At 43.1% G+C, this 23963-nt stretch overlaps 1 protein-coding gene across 6 annotated transcripts in view; it reads left to right on the forward strand.

The window, feature by feature from the left end:
- LOC137369823 (protein NDRG1-like) overlaps positions 1 to 23963 on the forward strand; it is a 110158-nt gene that overhangs the window by 62694 nt on the left and 23501 nt on the right. For all 6 annotated transcript variants that reach the window (XM_068031388.1, XM_068031387.1, XM_068031385.1 and 3 more), the window contains 6 exons: positions 2591 to 2711; positions 4330 to 4392; positions 7456 to 7516; positions 7713 to 7799; positions 12105 to 12161; positions 20120 to 20223. In XM_068031388.1, the coding sequence (XP_067887489.1) occupies positions 2591 to 2711; positions 4330 to 4392; positions 7456 to 7516; positions 7713 to 7799; positions 12105 to 12161; positions 20120 to 20223 (493 nt within the window). The remainder of the gene's footprint in view (positions 1 to 2590; positions 2712 to 4329; positions 4393 to 7455; positions 7517 to 7712; positions 7800 to 12104; positions 12162 to 20119; positions 20224 to 23963) is intronic.

Raw genomic sequence — 23963 nt, forward strand, 5'->3', positions numbered from 1 at the left:
CACCCTGTGCCTGACTGCCATGGCACCTGCCCACCCCCCACACCCGGTGCATGGAAAGGCCAGCAGCTATCACAGGGCAGCCTTTCACGTCCCCAGCTGCCCGCTTGCCGTTGGTAAAATGCCCATGGAGGTGGGCAAGGGCCCTTAAGTGGCTGCTTAAGGGCCTTGATCGGCCTTGGGTGGGCGGGCCAACCTGACCGCCGTAAAGTTGGCAGGAGCGGTGCGGGAAGGCTTCCCAGAGCCTCCTGCTCAATTATACACTGCCCCCACACCACCATCCGACCCTCTGGGGCGGTGTAAAATTCAGCCCAATGTTTTATGGGGGGGGAACTGGGTAATTAATGAGTCGCTGATTCCTTGGGGGTGAGGGGAGTGAAAATGTTAAATGTGTAATTTTTAACGTGTGTTCCCTTTTAAAAATTCGAATGTTAGTAAAGGGCTTGATGCCCTTTAAAAATGGTGCCTGCACAGTAGCGCCGAACACCGTTGCTGGGGACAGAGCAGCCGCCCCCTCTGTCATTGGGGGCCAGCACTCCGCCCCTCCATGCTAATGTGCCGCCGTGCGTAATAGGACAGTGGCTCCGCGGCGCATGTCTCGAGTGTGTGCGCCGCGCACTAATAGAATTCAGCCTGATGTGCGTGTGGGAGGGGCGGTGGGAAGAAAATTATGCAGCAAGTTATGATCTGGAATGCACTGACTAAAAGAATAGTGGAAGAAAATTTGATAGCTTTGAAAAGAGAATTGGATAAATGCTAAGTGAAAACATTTGTTGGCTGTGGGAAAAGAATGGGGAGTGGGACTAATTGGATAGTTCTTTCAAAGTAACAGTGGGCCAAATGGCCACCTTTTCTATGCTGTATAAAAAGAAAAATCCTAATAGAATCTGCTTCCCACCATCCTTTTCAGGTTGTACATTTTAGATCGTAACAGTCACTGGAGGTGGGGAAATATCCTAATTTCCCCTGTTATTTTAACAAAATTATAATAGTACATTATCTCTAGTTACTGATCCAACTTGCCAAAGGAAACTCTTTCTCCCTACTTGCTCTATCAAAACCCCTCAATTTTCAATATTTTTATTAGGTTTCCTTATCTCTCCCACATATGTGAAGTCTCATCCCTGGTATCAACTTCGTAAATCTCTTCTGTATCCTCTCCAAGACCTTGATACTCTTCCTAAAGTGTGGTGCCCAGATTGTATTCTAGCTAAGGCCTAAGCAGTAACTTTTTGTAAAGGTTTAGCTTTTTTAAAAATTCATTTCACCTATTTACCAAGCCAATTATTCGATATGCTTTCTTAACCATCTTATCAACCCACCTTGCCACTTTCAAAGACTTGTGAATATGCAGCCCAGGTCACTTCTCTTGCAAGCCCCGGAATGGGGGAATTGCAGGTAAATAATCTTGGTGTTGCTATTGTGATTATTGTGCATCTAAAGTTCTGTCTCTTCAAATAAATCTTCTTTATTTTTTAACTATATGCATTAATTCTGTTAATTTAGAGCTCTCCACATTGATTTGACAAACCTGGATTGCAGGCAATTTAAATTGTGACAGCAATTTCCCACTTCCCTCCCCCCAAATCCAGCATGCTGTTGACCTATGCTTGTTTTCGGAGCATTTTATCGCCTGCTCTCCTGTGAGCATGTACATAATTCAGTTTACCTGATCCTTTTTTTTTCTCAGAAAATTCTTCCAGTTCTTTGTCATTGTGGATAATCATCTGTCTTTCATAACTAGTAAATAAAACTTCCTCAGCAGGATCGTATAAATTTAATTTAAATTTTCCAAGAATTTTTATTTTTTTGTGTTTTTAAACAGTATTACTATGTTCATATCCTGCTGGGAACATAAATCAGTTCAAGTACCTAAGTCAGAGTTCTTGCCTTTCAGGCTTAAACTTCTATACAAAGCCTTAGGTTTTATGTCAAACCTGTTAGTCGGGGTTTTGTCACACCTGTTGGTAGTGGCACACTTTGAATACACTACATTTCTAAATGTATGAGCTTTGATCTTAAGCTATTTTGCAACTTGTAGGATAAGAATAACTAGGAGCTATATATAAATAGAAAAGCTGTAAAATGCAGTATAGTTTCAAGACATAGAATCTGCCATGCTTTTAGTATAAATATTTCCCAAATCCAAGTGTTAAAACTCCCAACTTCTAAAAATTGCCTTGCACATCAAGATAAAAATGGTCATTTGTCTCTTTTGCGGATTGTACATGGTTTAACTGAATACCAAATACAGAGCTATAGTGAGGTAACCATTAAAGGAAAATTAAACTATTCTAGCACTTGCCCTAGCTGCAAGTAGCCCTCTTTAGTTGTTAAATTCACTGATAAACCTGCTCGCAGCTAGCATCACATTTAAGAAAATTGCAGGCACACTGCCTTTTGATTTTTTTCTATCTTTTAACTAATGAATGGAAAATCCTTTTGCAGCTAACTAGTGACTTCTTGATGTAGGTGGCCACCAGATAAGGCTCACAGTCGGTGGTATGGACTTAGAAAATTGCCCCCATCATCTATGAGCCTTCTGAGTCTACTGAATGGTTAAAGTGTTCCCCTCTCTTTTTTTTTGTTATAGACAAATCATGCTTCGACGCTCTCTTCAATTCTGAAGACATGCAAGAAATCACACTACATTTTGCTGTTTATCATGTTAATGCACCTGGCCAGCAAGAGGGAGCTCCAACCTTTCCGCATGGGTAAGGATGACCATTCTGTGTGTGTGTATTGTCATATCAAGCAAACAAAAGATAATTAACCTTTTTTTTGATTGATTCATGAAATGTGGCTGTTGCTGGCAAAGCCAGCATTTATTATCCATTCTAATCAACTTTCAAGGTGGTGGTGGTGAGCCTTCTTGAATTATTGCAGTTTGTGTGTTCAGGTTGCACCCACAGTGCTGCTAGGTCAGGTGCTTGCGTTAATGCTGGGCTCGTCCAGTTTTATTCCTATTGGACCATTATTCGTACAGTTGAGTGACTTGCTCAGCCATTTCAGCGGGTGGTTGAGAGTCAACTGCATTACTTGGGTCTGGAGTCTTGTCTAGGCCAGATGGCTTGAGGTTAGCAGATAACTGCAGGTTTGTAATGGCTCGTTTTTGGGAATTCCACTGACCAGCTTCACCGCCTTTTTTATTGTTGTAAATTGATATCTCTTGTACCCTATTCCACTGCTCATCTGGAATGTGAATTGCTGCAGAAATATCTTCAATATATTTTCCTTCACCCCACTTCAGTTTTACTTTTTTTCCCTTCTGTCTTTATGTTCCTGAAGGCATTTTGCTTCTCAAGGAACAGATCCTTCCTATATATACACTTAACTAGTAAACAAAAGCCTAAAACTCTGTATTGGCAGGCTTTTCACAACTGAGCCCAACTCTGCCCTCTCCCCACACTTGCCATTTGTGTAACCTGAAGCTGGATGGTGAAGGATAGAACTGGAGCCTAATCTTTACACTTTTTTTTTTAAACAAGCTTTTATTTACAGCTCTGTGTTACCAACATGCACTTCCTAACCCAACCACCAATTTGTCTGTTCCTATTTTTAGGAGCACAAGTGAATCCCCAGTTAATGCCCACCACCTGCATACAATTAACAGACTGCAATTATCAGGAGAATTACCAACTATATGTGGGAGTACTTTTTTTTTGATCATCGTTTTCTAGCCTAGAGTGTTTAGGCCAGTTTTACTGCTGCAATCACTTAACTCCTGCCTTGAGACCTTTTTGGTGTCTCGTTACTATTAATTATCCTAACTAGTTGAGTCATTTGTGAAGTAATGCAATACTTATTGTCTCCACCAAACTGTTCAAGTGCAGGAGTTTCTTCTTAAAAACCCCTATGTTCTTGTTTTCAGCAGTTAACATAATCTTGTCTCAAGTTGGCAGTTACTTTTGACTGCTTTGGCCACTTTGTCAAAGTTGCTTGAAATGTTTTCGAGTGTCCAAATTATAATTGGACACACTTATAGGCTAAGGAGCATGAGCAGTTACATAATATTTAAGCAAATATTCTAGTCTAAAAGACTCAAACTTTTATAGTACATTTTTAGACTACAGATTCATAGGGTGATTTTTTTTTTTAATACTATATTGTAATTTAAGCCACCTGCCCAGATGACTGGGTAAGGTCACTGTTCTGCAATGATTGCAAACCGGTTGATTTGACTCAATGCGCGCTTTCTGTTTGGTGCCTCTAATTGTCAAATATTTGAGGATTGTGGATTTAAGTAGTGATGGTGTTTCAGATGAGAAACAAAGCAGTTTCAAAACAGTGCTGTTTTGAAGAAAATGTAAACTTTTTGCATCTGATTTGTAGATACCAGTACCCATCTATGGACCAAATGGCAGAGATGCTTCCAGCTATTTTGAAACATTTTGGGTAAGATTTGGCTGAATTTTACTGACCGCCGATGTCGAAGGTGAGGTGGGGAGGGGTTCTGGAATATGCCTCTGGGAGAAGCCCGCCACAGACCTCAATACCAGGAAGGCCCGGCCCAATATTGCTGGCAGCAGAGAGGCCTCATAGCGAGCCCCCACCACTCGTGACAGGAGCTCCATTTAAATTAATTAAAATGAACAAATTAATTAACGTTGCGATCCCACTGTCGGTCCTGGTGCGATCTTTATGCTGGTGGCCGGCACTCCTGCCCCATCGGATCCCCATCCGGGGGACTGATGTGGAACACTGTTGGGGAGGAATAGGTAAGTTTCTCAGTGCTGGTGCAGTGGGTGGTTGGGGGGAAAAGTGGAGTGGGGGGGGGGGGCGCCAAAGTCATATCATTGGTGTAGGGGATGGTGGGAAGGTTTATGGTGTAATGTTTATGCACTTTGGGGGAGGGGAGTGGTGGAAGGTCAGATGGACAACGCAAGTGTTTTGGGAGGGGGTGACAGCAAGTATTTAATTCTGTGGTTATTGGGGAGGTGGGAGAGGGTCAAGATAAACTTATTTCTTTTTTTAATCAATCTTTAAATATTTAAATTGTAATGCAGGGCTCGAAGCCTTTCAAAAATGGTGTCCGCTCCTGCACAAAGACAGCTGATGCCATTGATGGGGATGGACGGCCTGCACCCTGCATGTCCTTGAAGCAGGGGTGGTCCACCCCGGCTATTTAAATGAGGCACTGCGCTTAATATCACAGATGCTCCGCAACGTTTCGCCCGCCACCGATTTCGGTGGCGGGGCCATAAAGTTTTAGTCCTCAAGTCTGCAATTTTCATACAATAAACAATAATTCATTTAGCAAGACTTCAATCTGTTAATGTGCATGATTCTCAACCCATGTATCATTGTGATTGCTAAATATTCTGTTTTTGCAAACTGTAGTACTTGACCTTGCCATTGATTATATACACTCTTGTGCATAGCTATCCGTGAGATGCAAGTGCTAAGACATTTTATATGCTCTGTTAAATTTACTGATTTATGTAATGATTTTTGCCGCCCAATTCTCTCTTTCACTTGACTTGAAGGTGCCAACTTTTGCTGAATCCTATCTTGTTCTGTTCTCGCCCAGTATTCACTAGAGTGCATGCATGAGTGAACAAAGATACTTACAGCACAGGAACAGGCCCTTCGGCCCTCCAAGCCTGCGCCGATCCAGATCCTCTCTCTAAACATGTCGCCTATTTTCTAAGCTTCTGTATCTCTTTTCTTCCTGCCCATTCATGTATCTGTCTTGATACATCTTAAAAGACTCCATCGTGCCCGCATCTACCACCTCCGCTGGCAATGCGTTCCAGGTGCCCACCACCCTCTGCGTAAAGAACTTTCCACGCATATCCCCCCCTAAACTTTTCCCCTTTCACTTTGAACTCGTGTCCTCTAGTAATTGAAACCCCCACTCTGGGGGAAAAAGCTCCTTGCTATCCACCCTGTCTATACCTCTCATGATTTTGTACACCTCAATCACGTCCCCCCCTCAACCTCCGTCTTTCTAATGAAAATAATCCTAATCTACTCGACCTCTCTTCATAGCTAGCGCCATCCATACCAGGCAACATCCTGGTGAACCTCCTCTGCACCCTCTCCAAAGCATCCACATCCTTTTGATAATGTGGCGACCAGAACTGTACGCAGTATTCCAAATGTGGCCGAACCAAAGTCCTATACAACTGTAACATGACCTGCCAACTCTTGTACTCAATACCCCGTCCGATGAAGGAAAGCATGCCGTATGCCTTATTGACCACTCTATTTACCTGCGTTGCCACCTTCAGGGAACAGTGGACCTGAACACCCAAATCTCTCTGGACATCAATTTTCCCCAGGACTTTTCCATTTACTGTATAGTTCACTCTTGAATTGGATCTTCCAAAATGCATCACCTCGCATTTGCCCTGATTGAACTCCATCTGCCATTTCTCTGCCCAACTCTCCAATCTATCTATATTCTGCTGTATTCTCTGACAGTCCCCTTCACTATCTGCTACTCCACCAATCTTAGTGTCGTCTGAGTGGAGGTCAATTCATAAGAATTAGACAAGGGGCCCTACTTTTTTTTTTTATTCTCCAACCCACCCCATTCTTCCCTACTTTACCTTTCCCGAGCCCAGCACCATTGAAATCGATTATAGCACTCCTAGCTGCTGCATAGATGAAAAGCCAATTCTCAGACCAGAAATGAAGCCTGGGGCCCATCTTGTCTTATAGGTTTAGTGTTGAAAGACATGGTGAGGGGGGGGGGGGGGATTTTATGCTTTCTGCTGCAGCAGGTTTGGAGGCAGCGAGAGCATATAATCAGATGGGACAGTGGCGGGGGGAGGGGACGTCCTGCCTCCGCCAAAATTAAGTCCAGGATGGAAAGGCCTATGATTAGCCTTCCCGCCCTACCGCTGGTTTAAGGCCCTTAATTAAGGGCCTCATCCAGCCGCATGGGAAGCACGGCAGGAAAAACAGTGCAGGCTGGTTGCCGGCTCTGGGCTGGCATCCTTGATTTCGTGGAAGAACTACTGCTGTCCAGTTAAGTGCCTAATTGGCTCTTAATTTTACGGGCCTCCCACAGAAGAGGCGATGCAGGATTCCTGGCTGGATGTTGAGGCCCCCGTCGCTTGGATAAAATCCTGGCCAGTGTATGCACTGAACCATTCCATCACCTGTCCAGCAACAACTGCCTTTTCAGAGAAATATTTTCACTCTAAACTTTTTTTAAAAAGGGAAAATTTGTGTTACTTTTCACTTAGTCTTTCAACCCTTCTATAGGTTTAATAAGGTTTCAGTGTATTTTTCCTAATACTAGAAGCCGTCCATGTAAGCAATCGTATTTGCTGAAATCAATGCAGAAGCATTTGTTTACTGCACTGGTCTGGCATACTTTTCAAGCTGGGTCTTTGTAGGTCAACAGGAGTAATTTAGACTTTTTTTTTTGTCCCACAATTGTATGTTCATTGCATCTCACCTGCTCCAGTGCAGATGGCTAAAATGTTTTTTTTTTTTGTCTTTCAGTGTGAAGAGCATTATTGGAATAGGAGTTGGAGCTGGTGCATTTATCCTGACTAAATTTGCTGTAAGTTTGATGGTACTTCCCTTGTCCACTTTAATGGTCTAGAGCTAATTTATGGGTCGTTGCTGTCAGTAGAGAGCCTCATCCACCATCAGTATCTTATAAGGTCATGGACCCTTAATTTTACTTTTACCTCTGACATACTGAAGTGAGTGTGCTACAAATAACTTCAGCACTTTCATGTTTTCCTCTCTTCCAGTTGGCTTTTCCTGATCTTGTTGAGGGACTGTGTCTCATTAATATCAATTGCTGCGCTGAAGGATGGATGGACTGGGCAGCAACCAAGGTAGTGCAATTCTAGAGACTTTCTAGTAAATAAGACATCAAGCGATCCAGCTATAAATTCTAACTGCTTGACAAAGCTTGTTCTACTGAATTGTTGAATTATGCTAAATGTTAATATAGAAGTAGTGTTATTACCATTATTTTATTTTGTGTGCATTGGTACCAATACACTTGAGAGAATTACTCACTTCGACCATTACTCACAGAAAATCATCAAGTACTGGTTTTCATGCAGTTATATATTTTGTTTGGGAATTTTCAAAACCACACATTTATGTAAGTAATTTCAGTTAATTATCTGTATTAGTTCATATTCTTTTAAAGATTAAGGTAGAGCAGGGAGAAGTGTCAGAAGGAGCTACATGGATGTTTTCCTACCTCTGTTGGAGTGTCACCTAGTTTGAATTGTGATCCCTGTGGTGCTTGGAACAGGGTTATTGGGATTTGTTCCTCAAGTATCCTCCCTCTCCATAGTGTGTTGAGGAATTGTGTAGACTTCCAGGAATGGATCTGAACTACTTGATCCTCTTCAACCGGATGAGACCATGCATCACTTATGAGGGGCATTGATAGGTTAGATAGGAAGAAATGTTTTCCATTAGCGGAGGGGTCAATAACCAGGGGGCATAGATTTAAGTAGTTAAGGGGCAGGAGGTTTAGAGTGGCTTTGAGGAAAAACATTTTCACTGAGCGGGTGGTTGGAATCTGGAACGCACTGAAAACCAGCATTTGTCCAACAGAACTTGTTGGAAATATCCAATAGGCTGGTCAGCATCTCTGGAGAAAAGGTGGCTTACTGGCCCTGTATTTTAAGTCTCTTCTCCCACCTCTGTAAACTGGGCAGGAGGGAAGTTAAATGAAGGTAGTCACTTACTCCTTCTGACTCCACGGCCTTCCCATGTGAACCTGCTCTTGAGCAGGGCACCCACAGGAAGAAAGCAAGGTCTATCTTTAAATATGAATTTCAGGTCCTGACTTCAATATTAGAGTGCTGATCAGGAGCTGTGACTGCTATCCCTGTTAGGCCAAATCTGCCAAGGGATGGATTCTGGGGTGGAAGAGGCCTAGGCTGATAAGTTTCATAATATAATTTTATGTTTCCTTGTGGACCAGAAGGAGCAAAAGTGCTGTTCTGGGCCTCGCAAGGAAGCCTTGGCCTTTCCTTGTCCCAGGCTTCTGCTAAAATCTTGCTCCTGCCCACCAGCTAGGTTGGAGCAGGTCCATGTTAAAATTTATGGATGAGGCCCAGCTATTAATAACAGCCAAACAACCACTTTATCAGATTCATTGCTTACTTAGGGCTCAGTGGCTCCTTACTGCGCCCTCTTTTTTTTTTTTTTAAATTTGAGGCTCATGTTTCTGCTGATGACCTGCTCTTGTAGCCACAGTATTTATATGGCTACTCCAGTTCAGTTTCTGATCAATGGTAACCCCCTAGAATGTTGATTAGTGGGGGATTCAGCGATCGTAATGCCATTGAATGTCATGGAGATGGTTAGATTCTCTCTTGTTGGAGATGGTCATTGCCTGGCACTTGTGTGGCACGAATGTTACTTGCCACTTATCAACCCAAGCCTGGATATTGTCCAGGTCTTGCTGCATTTCTTGATGGACTGCTTCAGTATCTGAGGAGTCGCGAATGGTACTGAAGATTGTGCAATCATTAGCGAACATCCCCATTTCTGACATTATGATTGAAGGAAGGTATTTGATCCCGGAGCTGAGATGTTTGACCTCCAACAACCACAACCATCTTCCTTTCTGTTTGGTATGACTCCAACCAGCGGAGAGTTTTCCCCCGATTCCCATTGACTCCAATTTTGCTAGTGCTTCTTGATGCCATACTCTGTCCAATGCTGCCTTGATGTCAAGGGCAGTCACTCTCTCCTCCGCTCGAGTTCAGCTCTTTTGTCCATGTTTGAACCAAGTAAAACAGTTTGAACCTCCTGCAATGAGGTCAGGAGCTGAGTGGCCCTGGCGGAACCCAAACTGAGCATCAGTAAGCAGGTTATTGCTAAGCAAGTGCCACTTGATAGCAGTGTTGATGACCCCTTCCATCACTTTACTGATGATTGAGAGTAGACTGATGGGGCAGTGATTGGCTGGGTTGGACTTGCCCTGCCTTTTGTGTACAGGACATACCTGGGCAATTTTTCATATTGCTGGGTAGATGTCAGTGTTGTAGCTGTACTGGAACAGCTTGGCTAGGGGTGCGGCAAGTTCTGGAGCACAGGTTTTCAATACTATTGCCGGAATGTTGTCAGGGCCCATAACCTTTGCAATATCCAGTGCCTTGATATCATGCATAGTGAATTGAATAGGTTGAAGACTGGCATCTGTGATGCTGAGGACTCTGGAAGAGGCAGAGATGGATCATCCACTCGGCACTTCTGGCTGAAGCTTGTTGCAGATGCATCAACCTTCTCTTTCGCACTGATGTGCTGGGCGCCCCCATCATTGAGGATGGGGATATTCGTGCAGCCACCTCCTCCAGTTGTGGTTGAGTACAATTTTGCTGCTGCTGATGGCCCACAGTGCCTCATGGATGCCCAGTTTTGCATTGCTAGATCTGTTTGAAATCTATTCCATTTATCCCATCTATCCCACACAACAAGATGGAGAGTATTCTCAATGTGAAGGCAGGACTTCGTCTCCACAAGGACTGTGCGGTGGTCACTCCTACCAATGCTGCCATGGACGGATGCATCTGCGGCAGGCAGATTGGTGACGACGAGGTCAAGTATGTTTTTCCCGCTTGTTGCTTCCTTCACCACCTGTAGCATACCCAGTCTAGCAGCTTATGTCCTTTTAGGGCTCGGTCAGTAGTGGAGCCCAGAGTACATTCTGCGCCCTTGCCACCCTCTGTGCTTCCTCCAAGTGGTGATCAACATGGAGTACTGATTCTTCAGCTGAGGGAGGGCTGTAGGTGGTAATCAGCAAGAGGTTTCCTTGTCCATGTTTGACTTGATGCCATGAGTCTTCAAGGGGTCCGGAGTCAATGTTGAGGACTCCCTGGGCAACTCGCTCCCAACTGTATACCACTGCCGCCACCTGTGCTGGCTCTGTCCTGCCAGTGGGGCAGGATATACCTGGTGATGGTGTCTGGGGCATTGTAAAGTATGATTTCGTGAGTATCACTATGTCAGGCTGTTGCTTGACTAGTCTGTGGGACAGCTCTCCCAACTTTGGCACAAGCCCCCAGATGCTAGTAAGGAGGACTTTGCAGGGTCAACAGGGTTGGTTTTGTTTCTGGTGCCTAGGTCGACGCCGGGTGGTCCGTCCAGTTTCATTCTGTTATATTGACTTCGTAATGGTTAGATACAACTGAGTGGCTTGCTAGACCATTTCAGAGGGCATTTAAGAGTCAATCACGCTATTCAATTGATTGGAAATCTGTTGTAACCAGGGACTAATAGCACATTGGACATACATTCACCAGGCATGTGGATTATTTTCCTTTGGCTGCCTTTTTCCACCCACCATGCCCCATGTTAAAATTATGCATCACAAAAGGAGGCCATTTGCCTCATTGGTTCTTTGATAGAGCTACCCAATTAGTTCCATTCCGTTGCTCATTCCCCATGGCTGTGAACATTTCTGCTTTTTGGTAGAAATACAATTTTCTTAGTTTCTATTGCACAGCCTTTCAGGCTGTTCCACCTGTTCTCCCTGCCTGTTTCTTTTGCCTGTTGCCTTATATCTGAGCTTTTGGTTAATGACCCTCCTTCCAGGTTCTTTTCTATCAAAATCCATTCTAATTTTAAACACCTATTTAAACCTTCTGTGCTGTAAGGAGAACAATCCCAGCTTCTCCACATAACAGAAGTTTCTAATCCTTGCTAATGCTAGTAAATCTCCTGTGCCCCTCTCCAAGGCCTTGCTATTTTTCCTGCAGTATGGTTCCCAGAATTGGTCACATTATTGTAGTCTAGGCCTAACCAGTGATTTTATCACTCTGCCTTTTTTTTTAATAAAACCAAGGATCCTGTAAGCTTTGTATCAACTTGTCCTGCCACAGTCTCAAATGTTACTTTGTGAATTCCCCTCCATTTTTTTTTTTCCTTCTACGGTACATAACCTCACGCTTATCTGCATTAAACTTCATCTATGTGACTGTCCACCTGATGTCTGCTGCTGTCGTCCTCCCCATAGTTGCATTGCATAACAAGCCACAAAACTTTACATAAAAGCTTGCTAATGGTTGATTCTCAGGAGAGGAAACCAGAGTTGCTGTGTAATGTGTGAGGGTCAAGTTAGTGATTTTTTAAAAAAACTTCTTAAACTTTTTTTTTCCTCCTCCTCCTAGATTACTGGTTGGACATCTAATCTGACAGATGTTGTGATCTCTCATCTGTTTGGAAAGGTGAGTTCAGCATTTGCATATCTCATTCATACCATAATGTGGTTAGTGTCATTCCACCATGAGATTTGTGCTGGTTTAACTTAGTTCAGTTCTCTCCAATAAGTAGGGTAATGATAAAGGGGGATGGAAGGAGAGGGGGAATGTACCAAACATCACCCTCTTCCTGATAGGCACGTTTGTGTACGGCTGCATCAGGCTGTGCATAGACCTTCTGTATACAAACGCCAAGGGTTGGATTTTATGCTGTTCTCCACTGCTCCCCCACCCCTCTTGTTTCTCTCCCCCCCCCCCCCCCCCCCCCCCACCCAATGGCAAGTTTGGAGGTAGGGAGAACATTTAATCGGGTGGGATGGTGGCAGGTGGGAACTCTGCCACCTTCCCGCCTGTACCCTGATTACGTCACACCCTGCTGCCAATGGAGGCCCTTGAGGGGTAATTAATGCCCAATTTAAGGGCCGCTTCCCGCCACACTGCTATTAACCCAGCGACCAGGGGTGGGGAGGAAGTGCCCTCTCATTCAAAGACACTCTATGCCTGATCAAGGGATTCAGTATTGGGAAGGGCGGGCCCACTGAGAGCCACTGAGTTCTTGCTGCCAACCCCTTCCCCTGCCATCACTCACCTATGAGAGCAGGAGTCGGCCATTCGCCCCCTGCCCTCAAACCTGCCTCGCCATTCAATAAAATCATGGCTGATCTGCCCCAGACCTCAACTTCTCTTTCATGCCAGCTCCTCATGGCCCTCAACACTGATATTTCAAAAAATCTATCTACCTCGATTTAAATACTTTCAGTGATCTAGCCTCCACAACTGTCTGGGGTACAGAATTCCAGATATTCACTAACCTCTGAAGAAATTCCTTTGCATCTGCTTTAAATGAGAGTGTCCCCTTATTCTGTAACTATGCCCCTAGTTTGAGATTTGCCCTCTAGTGGAAACATCATCTCAACATCTACCCTATCAAGCCCCCTCAGAATCTTGAGGTATGAGGGGCAAGTTGGCTATGGTGGATTGGGAATATGCATTAAAAGATTTGATGGTAAACAGGCAATGGCTAGTATTTAAATAAGTATTTTATGGTTTAGAACAAATATACATTCCTCTAAGACACAAAACCCAACAGGAAAAGTGAATCAACAAAAACATTTAAGGATTGCATTAGGTCAAAGGAAGTGGCTTATAAGGTCACCAGCAAAAGTGGTAAGCCTAAGGATTGGCAACAACTGCGAGCCCAACAAAGGGGGATCAAGAAATTGATAAAGAAGGGGACTATGAATGGAAGCTAACTAGAAACATAAAAGCAGACTGTAAGAACTTCTTTAAGTATGTGAAAAGGAAACTATTAGCAAGGACGAATGTGGGTCCATTATAGGCGGAGACAGAGTTTGTGGTGGAGAATGAGGAAATGGCGGAGCGGCTAAGCAGTTACTTTGTCTGTCTTTGTTCACGGGAGAAGATCTCCCAGAAATACTCAGGAACCAAGGGACTTGTAAAAATGAGGAACTGAAAGTAATTAGTATCAATAAAAAGGTAGTACTCAATTTTTTTTTTTTTTTTAATTGGATTGAAAGCTGCTAAATTCCCTGGACCAGATAAGCTACATCCTGGAGTATTGAAAGAGGTGGCTATAGAGATGGTGGATACATTGGTGGTTATCTTCCAAACTTCTACAAATTCTGGAAGGGTTCCTGCAGACAGGAAAGTAGCAAATGAAAAAACTGAGAACTGCAGATGTATTAATTTGATGTCAGTAGTAGGGAAAATGTTAGAATCTATTATAAGGATGAGATGACTGGACACTTGGAAAATATGATTGGGCAGAGTCAACATGGATTTGTGAAAGGGAAAATCATGTTTGACAAACCTGTTGGAGTTTTTTGAGGATGTTGCGTGTAGCATAGATGAAGGGGAACCAGTGGATGTGGTGTATTTGGATTTTCAGAAGGCTTTTGATAAGGTCCCACATGAGGTTAGTCAACAAAATTAGAGCACATGGGATTGGGGGTAATATACTGCAATGGATCGAGAATTGGTTAACTGACAGAAAACTGTTATAATAAATGGGTCATTCTCAGGATGACAGACTGTTACTAGTGGGGTACCACAAGGATCAGTGCTTGGGCCCCAGCTGTTCACAATCTATATAAATGATTTGGATATGGGAACCAACTGCAATATTTCCAAATTTGCAGATGTCACAAAACTAGGATAGAATGTAAGTTGAGGAGGATGCAAGGAGGCCTCAAGGGGATTTGGTCAGACTAAGTGAATCGGCAAGAACATGGCAGAAGGAATATAATGTGAAAAAGAGTGAAGTGATCCACTTCGGTGGAAAAAAATTGAAAGGCAGAGTATTTCTTAAATGGTGAGAGGTTGGGTAGTGTTGCTGTCCAAAGAGCTAGGTGTCCTTGTTCATGAGTCACTAAAAGCTAGTATGCAGGTGCAGCAAAATTTAAAAGGCAAATGGTATGTTGGCCTTCATTGCAAGGGGATTTAAGTACAGGAGTAAAGATGTATAGATTCAATTGTACAAAGTCTTGGTGAGACTGTACTCTGAGTATTGTGTATGGTTTTTGTCTCCATATCTAAGGAAGGATATATTGCCAAAGAGGGAGTGTGACAGAGGTTCACCAGACTAATCCATGGAATGATGGGATTGTCTTGAGGGGCAATTGCAGAAACTAGGCTTGTATTCTCTAGAGTTTTGAAGAATGAGAGGTGTTCGCATTGAAACTTACAAAAATCTTACAGGGTGGATGTGGATAGGATGTTTCCTCTGGCTGGTGAGATTAGAACAAGGGGACCGTCTCAATAAGGGGCTGACCATTTAAGACTCAGATGAGGAGGAATTTCTTCACTGGAGGGTCATGAATCTGTGGAATTCTCTACCCCAGAGGGCTGTGACCTATCATTGAGCATGTTTAAGACAGAAATTGATAGTATTCAGAATACTAACAACATCAAGGGAGATGGGGATAGTGGGGAAAAATGGTAGTTGAAGTAGATCAGCCATAATCTGTTTGAATGGCAGAGCAGGTTCAATGTCCAAATGGCCTACTGTTATTTCCTATGACCTGCGACCTAGATCCAGCGACCATCCAGGCCTTGCAGCAGCCACCGTCTCCCCAGTGGCACTGCTGAAGAGCTGCCACCCAGGGTCCTGATCCCATGAAAGGCCTGCCAGCGACTTCTCAACTGCCTAATTAGCATGCAGTACCAGCAGTCCTTGCCAGAGGAGGCAGTGCAGGTTTCTCCAGCTGTCTAACCAGCAGCCAAGACTCCGTCACCTCCATAAATCACCGCCCCCGCCCCCCACCCCCTGAGTGTCACTATTGCTGCTGTTGGCTGGGTGTAGTCTGTTGCTGCGGAACCATCCATCCAGTTGGATTGTGCCGTACCACTGAAATGTTTGTGCAGAAAAATACTTTTTGACCACTGGTCCAAGCAGTAGTCGGCATATATTTCCCTCAAGACCCTGTAGGAAAAGATAATCTGTTGGGGGAACCATCAACAGCATTTGGCAGGATGCTTCATCAGAACTCTCAAACAAGCGCCAAGACATGGCAGGGCTGGTGGTGAAAAGGGCCCTCCCCGTCAGATCCTTGATGCACACCCAGCATCTCAGCTCCTCGAGGCAGCTGCGGTGGGGAAGAGACTGTCGCCCACTTCCATCTGGAATATGCCTTTGCAAAGAACGTCAGGAAAGAGATGCAGTGGTTTTTGTCAAAGTTCATCCCGAGCAGCTCCGTAACAGGACTTTGTGCTGTATGGGATGTTTCCAGGGACGCAAACAGAGACAAACGTCAACTGCTGCTGGTAGACCATCAACCCGGTGAAAAGCTGTCTTTGGTCTGACTGAAACTTGGTCTTCCTGTGAAAAGTATTGTCCATGACTGACTGTTGCAGATTGGCACATTCCAAAGGTCAGGATTATGTACTGATGGATGCATTAAAGTTTGGGGCAGCCGCCACAAAGGCTCAATGGGGAAAGGGCACAGTCTTGATGCCATCTCGCCATAATGTGCCTCTGGCTGGCTGCACCAGAAAATGTTTGACATGAAATGTAAATGTGTATTTTAAATTAACATGTAATTGTAAGTGTAGTGAGGCACCTCCAGAGTGCCACTCTGAGGCTACTGAAAGAAATTGAACGGTCATGAACTTTATATAATGTCAAATCTGAACTGTTCTATAATGCACTTTTACAAATTTTATGAATAAATTGTCTTTTGTATTACAATCCCGTTAGGGACAGTTCTCTTTTTTAAAAAGAGAAAGTCAAATTCCCAATTACTAAGAAATACGCTACAAGATTTCACATTTTTAACAAAACTTTTACTGTACAAGAGTTGAACAAAACATTACTATCTTAACATTACAATTTGAAATCACTTGTATTGTAAACTTAAAAGTCTTAAACACAAAGACATATGCTTTTAAAGTCTAAATCTCAACAGAACACCCTCTGTTTGACTTTTACTTCCACCCCAAGTTCCCTTATACGTTACAGGATCTTGATGGTTTGTTCACTTCTCTCCTGGGACAAATCCAAAGTGTACCACAGCTCCTTCGAAATTCATTTCGATTTTCTTTAATTGCTCAGCTGTCTTTCAAGGTATGAGTTTCCTGGGGATTCTCCCTCGAGCTTTAGCTAGGTAACTCTCAGTTCTTTCAACACCTCACAAATCTGGATTTCCCAACTTGAGCCTGGACCTTACTCCAAACTGAAACACCCCTGGTTCCTGATGGCCACTTTGCTTCTGAGTCCAACTTGGAGTCAAAGCCAACTGCTTTCTGCGACTAACTGCTTTTCCCAAAGCCAGCTGCCTGTCTGTATCAGCCAGCACAGAGATGAAAAAAAAAATACCTGATCCAAAAGACATCTCCCGAGCAACATCTCTCTCCATAGCCAGTGGTACATGTGGGATGTTCCAAATAGCAATTTAAACTAATTACCTTCAACTCCAAACATCTCATTTGATTTCTGATGCCTGAGTGAGTAATTGATTGATATAGCCAGAATGTCTAGGAGGCATTGCTCTAACTCCCAACTAAATAAGGCCACCTGCTGTTTTATGGCTGTCACCTCTAACAATCTCTGTCTCTGTCAGCACTCATGGAGAAATCTTTGAATTTTAAATCTTGGGTGGTCTGCAAATTTTTGAAATTCTTACAGCTATACATTTAATTCCCCAGAACTAAGTTCTCTTAATACCAATCCTGAATTTAATGATCTTAACATTTGGGGGGGAAAACAATCAATCTTCCTGGGAATCCTCAACATTGTCTTTGTACTCCATGCAGTCTCATGACATTTTATTTTCTTATAAAAGAAAGAAAACCAGCTGATTACCACCTTTTATACCTCCTCCCTGCCCTTGAGTTGGCTAACATTGGTTTACCTAAATCTTGTTTAGAGGAAGCTTTACAGGAGGAAGCAAGGGTAGAGAATGTACTCTAGGTGGGAATCGTGAATGTTCAGTGGTGGTACTATAAAACAATCCTACAGTGACCAAACTAGCTAACTCTTGAAGGATGGAGCCACCAGACTGAACTTGCATGAGCAAGTAAGTTACTTGATCTCATCCTCATCAACATACCTATTGCAGACATGGTTGTCTACAATAGCATTGGTAAGAATGAGTACTGCACAAGTCTCATTTTCACAGTGATACATTCCATTGCATAGTATGACCCTACCACTAAAGGCCTGCTCGGGTATGCAATTGAAACCTGACCCGGGCCCCACGCGACCACATCCAACCCGCGCCCGCTCGACTCGACTGCCGGAATGAAGTTAATTATATTAGAGGTTGAGCTCTACCTTGGATGGAATGGAGACGCTCACTTGCTCACTGCAGACTAGTGCAGAGTCCAGATGCACGTTTCCCACCTTGATGTCCTGGCTGTTCAAACTTTGAAGCTTACTTCCCTTTTCCCTCCCTAAGCAAAAGGCAGCACTGTGTCCGACCCGAGCCCGAAATCCAGACCCAGAATAGAGACCCGACCTGAACCTATGTTGTCTGGTCTGTTCGGGTCAGGTAGCCACACTACCTACCACCATGGGACAAAAGGAGCCCAAAGCTGGGCTTCAGTGAGACACTGTGCAGCAGCAGAATTGTATACCATCTCAATCTGTAGCTGTGGCATGCTGCAACCTTTGTTTTTCCATCACTATCCAGCACTGCGATGAACACTGCTTCAGTGGGAGTGCCAGGAGTAGTGCCAGGCCTACATTTATAGCTTCAGTAGGTTGGTACGTTACTCTAACACAAGGCTATCTGCATGCTAAACACCAAAAGCTGAAGGCTGCAGATGCAGCCAAGCAGTTCTATAAACCAGTGGGTAAGAGCACAGCTCTTTAGATCAACACCTTCAGTCAAAAATGGTGGTAGGAAATCGGGCAACTAACTGGAGGAGGCTCAATTAATAGCTTCCAGCATGTTAATGTAAGAAATTGGGCTGAAGCATTTTTACCAAAGTGCTGAGTGGTCAAATAAACTTGGACACTTCCCCAATCGGGAGTAAATTGATGGAAGGAGTTATGAAGTGAAATCTGCTCACGAATGGTCGTTTTCAGATTCTGCCAGCACCACTTGGCTCTGGACCCCATTATGGTGTTGATCCAGATATGGATGTAAGAATATAATGCTAAAAGAAATTTAAAACCGCATTTGAAAGTTTAGCATCAGAGATATCTCAACACTGAAGTCAATGGGGGGTAGTTTAAAGGGAAACCCCTCCATCTGCACTAGATCACTACAGGAGTTCCTGAGAAATTGTCAGCCCAACTATGTTTAACTGATTCTTCAATGGCCTTCCCTCCGTCATTGGTCAGGAGTGCGGTTGCTTGTTGCTGATTTGCATTTTGCATCTCCATTTGGAACACTTGATCATGAAGCTTACAAGAAGGCCTGGAAAACATGCAACCTTTTGCTGACAAGCAGTAGAAGCAATTCATCAGGTAATGACCATCTCCAATATCTCCCTCTTCCTCTTTTCCCCCTCCCCCAAATCCCTATTCTACAATGGCATTACCATCATAGTCCCCCACCATCAACATCTTGGGGATTACCATTAACCGAAGCTTAACTTGCATCAGCCATATCAACACCATGACTACAAGTGCAGGCAAAAGGTTGGGTACTTTGATGAATGGACACCCTGACATCTTAAAGATCTCTTTCACCCCAAATCTCAAGTCTGATGCATCATGGAATACTTAACCACTCACCTGGATGGGTGCGCTGCAACAACACTAAGATTGACATCTTGTAGAACAAAACATTCAGCATGATTGGCACCCCTGAAACTAGATTCAATGTCTACCACCCTCTATCACTGGCGTTCTCTACTTGCAGCATACATGATCGACAGGGTGCCAAAACAGTAACTCATCAAAGTTACTTTGACTTCTACCATTGAGAAGGGCGAGAACAACAATGATATGCGAATTTCATCACCATGTTGCACACTATCCTAGCCCTTGGGCATCTTTTGCTTTTCTGTCGTATTTGCTGGCTCAATATTTGGCTGCTCCCATGATGGTTTTAGATAAGAAACCCCATCCTGAGATTGAAACAGTTCAAGATTCACCACCCCCTTTCAGCAACTAGGACACTTCATAAATATGATTTTAACAGCATCTCACACATCCTAGGAATTTTTTTTTAAATTGGCTCCCAGGTTATTGTCAAAAACCATATGTAAAATTGTTTTTGAAGTTTGAACCTAGTGATAGAAATTTTGGTAAGAAAACCTAGAATGTTCAGCCACATTTGAAGCAACTGTAGGTTTATAATACAAAAGCAAAATACTGCCAAAGCTGGAAATGCTCAGCAGGTCAGGCAGCGTCTGTGGAGATAAAAACTGGAGGTAACATTTCAGGTTGATGACTATTGACTGTTCTGATGAAATTGTAATTGAATTGTTTAATATGTTTACAATCAATATTTTAGGATGAAATCCATGCTAACCCTGATTTGATCCAGATGTACCGCTCTCACATTTCCTCTGATATTAGTCATAACAATCTGCAGCTTTTTGTGGATTCATACAACAGGTAAAGTAGCTCTGGGTCCCTTTTCCATTTTCTTAGGCCATAATTATTAATTATTTGTAAAGTAAAGGCACTGTCCTGTGAAGCATTTTCTCTTTTTATTTAAGTAACACAAGTCATGGCCACTGTGATCTCCTGGACTTGAATTGACTTGAAGGGGGTTGGAGGGGAATTATCCAGAATGTCCACCCAACTTTTAAAGATCTATTTTTCACTTCTCCCAGGGATTAAAAAGGACTGTGGTAGGGTAGGAATGTAAAATTGTTATTGGATTTTGAAGTTTGAACCTAGTTTCGACCTAAAATTATCCAGTTCAATTACAGATTGTACTGTTTCGGCAAGGCAACAATTGTGGCGCAACCATAGTCCTCCATGTCTCTGAGCCAGGAAGGGATAAAATCAGCCAGGAGTCATTTTTATTTCCTGATTGTATTGACTCCTGCCAGATGCATGTATCTGGGCATTTGGTAAAGACAGGACCAGGCTGTGTTGTGGCCAAATACATTTTGCCAGCACTTGCTGTCTAAGCAAAGAGCATGCAAAAAAAAAAACTGACCAGGAAAAGACCAGCTCATCCATTATTGTCTGTCCTATACGGTGGTGGTTTCTTATGCTTCATAATTTTAATGACATTCCCTACCCCACCACAGAGTCCTTTTTTAATCTCTGGAGAAGTGAAAAATAGATCTTTAAAAGTTAGGTGGACATTTTGGATAATTTCCCTCCAACCCCCTTCAAGTCAATTCATGTCCAGGAGATCAGTGGCTATGACTTGTGTTACTTAAATAAAAAGAGAAAATGCTGGAAATACTCAGCAGGTCTGGTAGCACCTGTGGAGAGAAAAGCAGAGTCAACGTTTCAGAACTTGTGTTACTCTTGTATAATGATCTGTGGTTCCTGGTTGAATGAATCAAGCTCCCTTTTGAATGAATAGAGCGAATTGACAGTTGCGATATGAGCCAGCAAATTGTTCCATAGTCCTATTATTCTATAGGGAAAGGAGAATTGTTTAATATTTTAATCAAGTTCTACCCTTTAACTTATCAACCTGAACCCTGATTCTCCCCAACCAAATTAAAGTAATTTGTCAGTGGACACAGTCTCATCCCTTCATTTATTGAACTCAATCAAATCATTAAACTATATATAAAAGCAAAATACTGCGGATGCTGGAAATCTGAAATAAAAACAAGAAATGCTGGAACCACTCAGCAGGTCTGGCAGCATCTGTGGAAAGAGAAGCAGAGTTAACGTTTCAGGTCAGTGACCCTTCTTCGGAACTCAAAACTATATAGCCATGTTTCTTGAGCCAACCTGGTTAGTTAAGGTAGAATGACCACCTGTGTGAGAAATTAGAACAAATCAAACTGTACCCCAGCAAGAGTTAATGAAAGAAGGGAGGACTTGTATTAATATAGCACATTTTGTGACATCATGACTCCCCAAAGCATTTTATAGCTGTTTTGTTTGTGATGTTGGTTAAGGCATAATTATTGGCAACGACACTGGAAATGCTCTTCAAATAGCACCGTCTGATCTTTGACGTCTGCCTAAGTACAGCCAGGGCCTCAGTTTAATGTCTGTTGTAATAAATGGTGCTTCAAAAATGCAGCCTAGATTTATGTACTCAAGTCTCTGAAGGAGAACATGAACCTACAACCTTCTGACTCTGGTGATGTTATGACTTCAATGAGACCATTAACATTAAAATATGAGATATGAACCCCCAGACCAAGTTAAAGAATTACACACCAAGGTTTCCCATTTTAAGATTTTAATTATAACAACTAAACTAAAAGAAATCCCCATTAACTAAATCATACTTTGTAAGGGGCTGATACCCCAAATTGGAAAAGGATATTTTCTTTACTTATTAAAACACTTAAAACTTCACACCATAATTGTACATTGCATACTACTTCTTGATGGTGAAATATTTGCGGTTAAAAGTTCCAAATTCCTCCGAGTTGCAGTGGGTTGGCACACTCAGACCTTTCTCAATGTCAGTGTTTGCTTCGTTCACTTCTCTAAGCACTTTCGACCTGGATGTTCGTGAATATGGCAATCCCTGGTGATCCTGTTGGTCTTTTCTTCCCTGCAAACTTCAACTTTCAAAAACGTTTCAAATCTTAGCAGTCTTTTGCTGTATCAGTTTTTTCCCAAGAGCAGGCATTCCCCCTCTGCCTTGAAGCTGCCACCATTGATTTTTTTTTTTTTAAACAGCCTGTCTACCTTCAGAAAATCTTAAATTTATCTGGAATCAAAAGTCAATCGACCATTGTCTGGCTTTAGTAAAGTCGCCTGGGCTGCCCATTGTTTTCAGGTGTTAGCAGCTGCCATGCACATTTGCGACTTCAGAATCACTGACTCCTTGTTTACGATCTGAAAGTCTGGGAGGGTGAAACTCATTGTAGTCTCTGTTTTTCAAAAAAGTCTTTGATCTATGTTCTCTGTCCTGGTAACCAAGATTTCTGTCTTGTCTTTAAGCAGAGTGGCTGTGAGGTCACCTGACTTCTCTGGCTCCATCTTAAACTTTTAAATATCAGTTTTTAAAACTGTTGCAAAGTCCAGCATTCAAAACAGTGATGCATTGCCTCTCAGTCAGGGCTGTTGCATTAGTGCTATCAAGCAAGAAGATTCGGAACCAGGGACTGACCTTAATTTGCAGTTTGGTGTGCAATTTGTTCAACTGATAGCTTTTAAAAAATATTTGGTGAACAATTGTGTTTGATCCCTTGTGTATCTTCTCTGGGTGTCCCGCTAGTTCATTTACATTGATTTTTGGGAGCTGAAAACCTCTAATCATTTGTTTTGATTTTTATTCCAGCCCAAGAGCTGTTTGTCTTCACTAACACCATGAAAGTAGATTTGGTACTTTTTTTTGTAAATTTATTTAGCTTTCACCAATGGGAACCAGCTATCTGTGGGCTACACAAGTCAGTTGGATTGCAACATTTTAATAGTAGATTCTCTAAGACCAAATTTAAAATATTCCCCAGTGGGTGCTAGTGTTGGAATGCCAGTGTGTAGGCCAGGGTATGGAGGGATGTGGGCTTATTTATGAAGAGCGGTACGGATTGTGGACCATTAACCTATCTAGCGCATTCTTCAAAAGAAACCTCCATTCTCTCCTTCCTGCCCTTGCCTCCAACCTGATTGCAGCATCCATCTGCCTCTTGAATCACTCAAGTTTTTGCCTCCTCTTCTCTTCTTCTTTGGCCTCCTTATCTCGAGAAACAATGGATAAGCGCCTGGAGGTAGTCAGTGGTTTGTGAAGCAGCGCCAGGAGTGGCTATCAAGGCCAATTCTAGAGTGACGGGCTCTTCCACAGGTGCTGCAGAGAAATTTGTTTGTCAGGGCTGTTACACAGTTGGCTCTCCCCTTGCGCCTCTTTTTTTTCCTGCCAACTACTAAGTCTCTTTGACTCGCTACACTTTAGCCCCGTCTTTATGGCTGCCCGCCAGCTCTAGCGAACGCTGGCAACTGATTCCCACGACTTGTGATCAATGTCACAGGATTTCATGTCGCGTTTGCAGACGTCTTTAAAGCGGAGACATGGACGGCTGGTGGGTTTGATACCAGTGGCGAGCTCGCTGTACAATGTGTCTTTGGGGATCCTGCCATGTTCCATGTGGCTCACATGGCCAAGCCATCTCAAGTGCCACTGGCTCAGTAGTGTGTATAAGCTGGGGATGTTGGCCGCCTCGAGGACTTCTATGTTGGAGATACGGTCCTGCCACCTG

The sequence above is a fragment of the Heterodontus francisci genome, chromosome 5, assembly GCF_036365525.1.
Source record: "Heterodontus francisci isolate sHetFra1 chromosome 5, sHetFra1.hap1, whole genome shotgun sequence".
NCBI lineage: Eukaryota > Metazoa > Chordata > Chondrichthyes > Heterodontiformes > Heterodontidae > Heterodontus > Heterodontus francisci.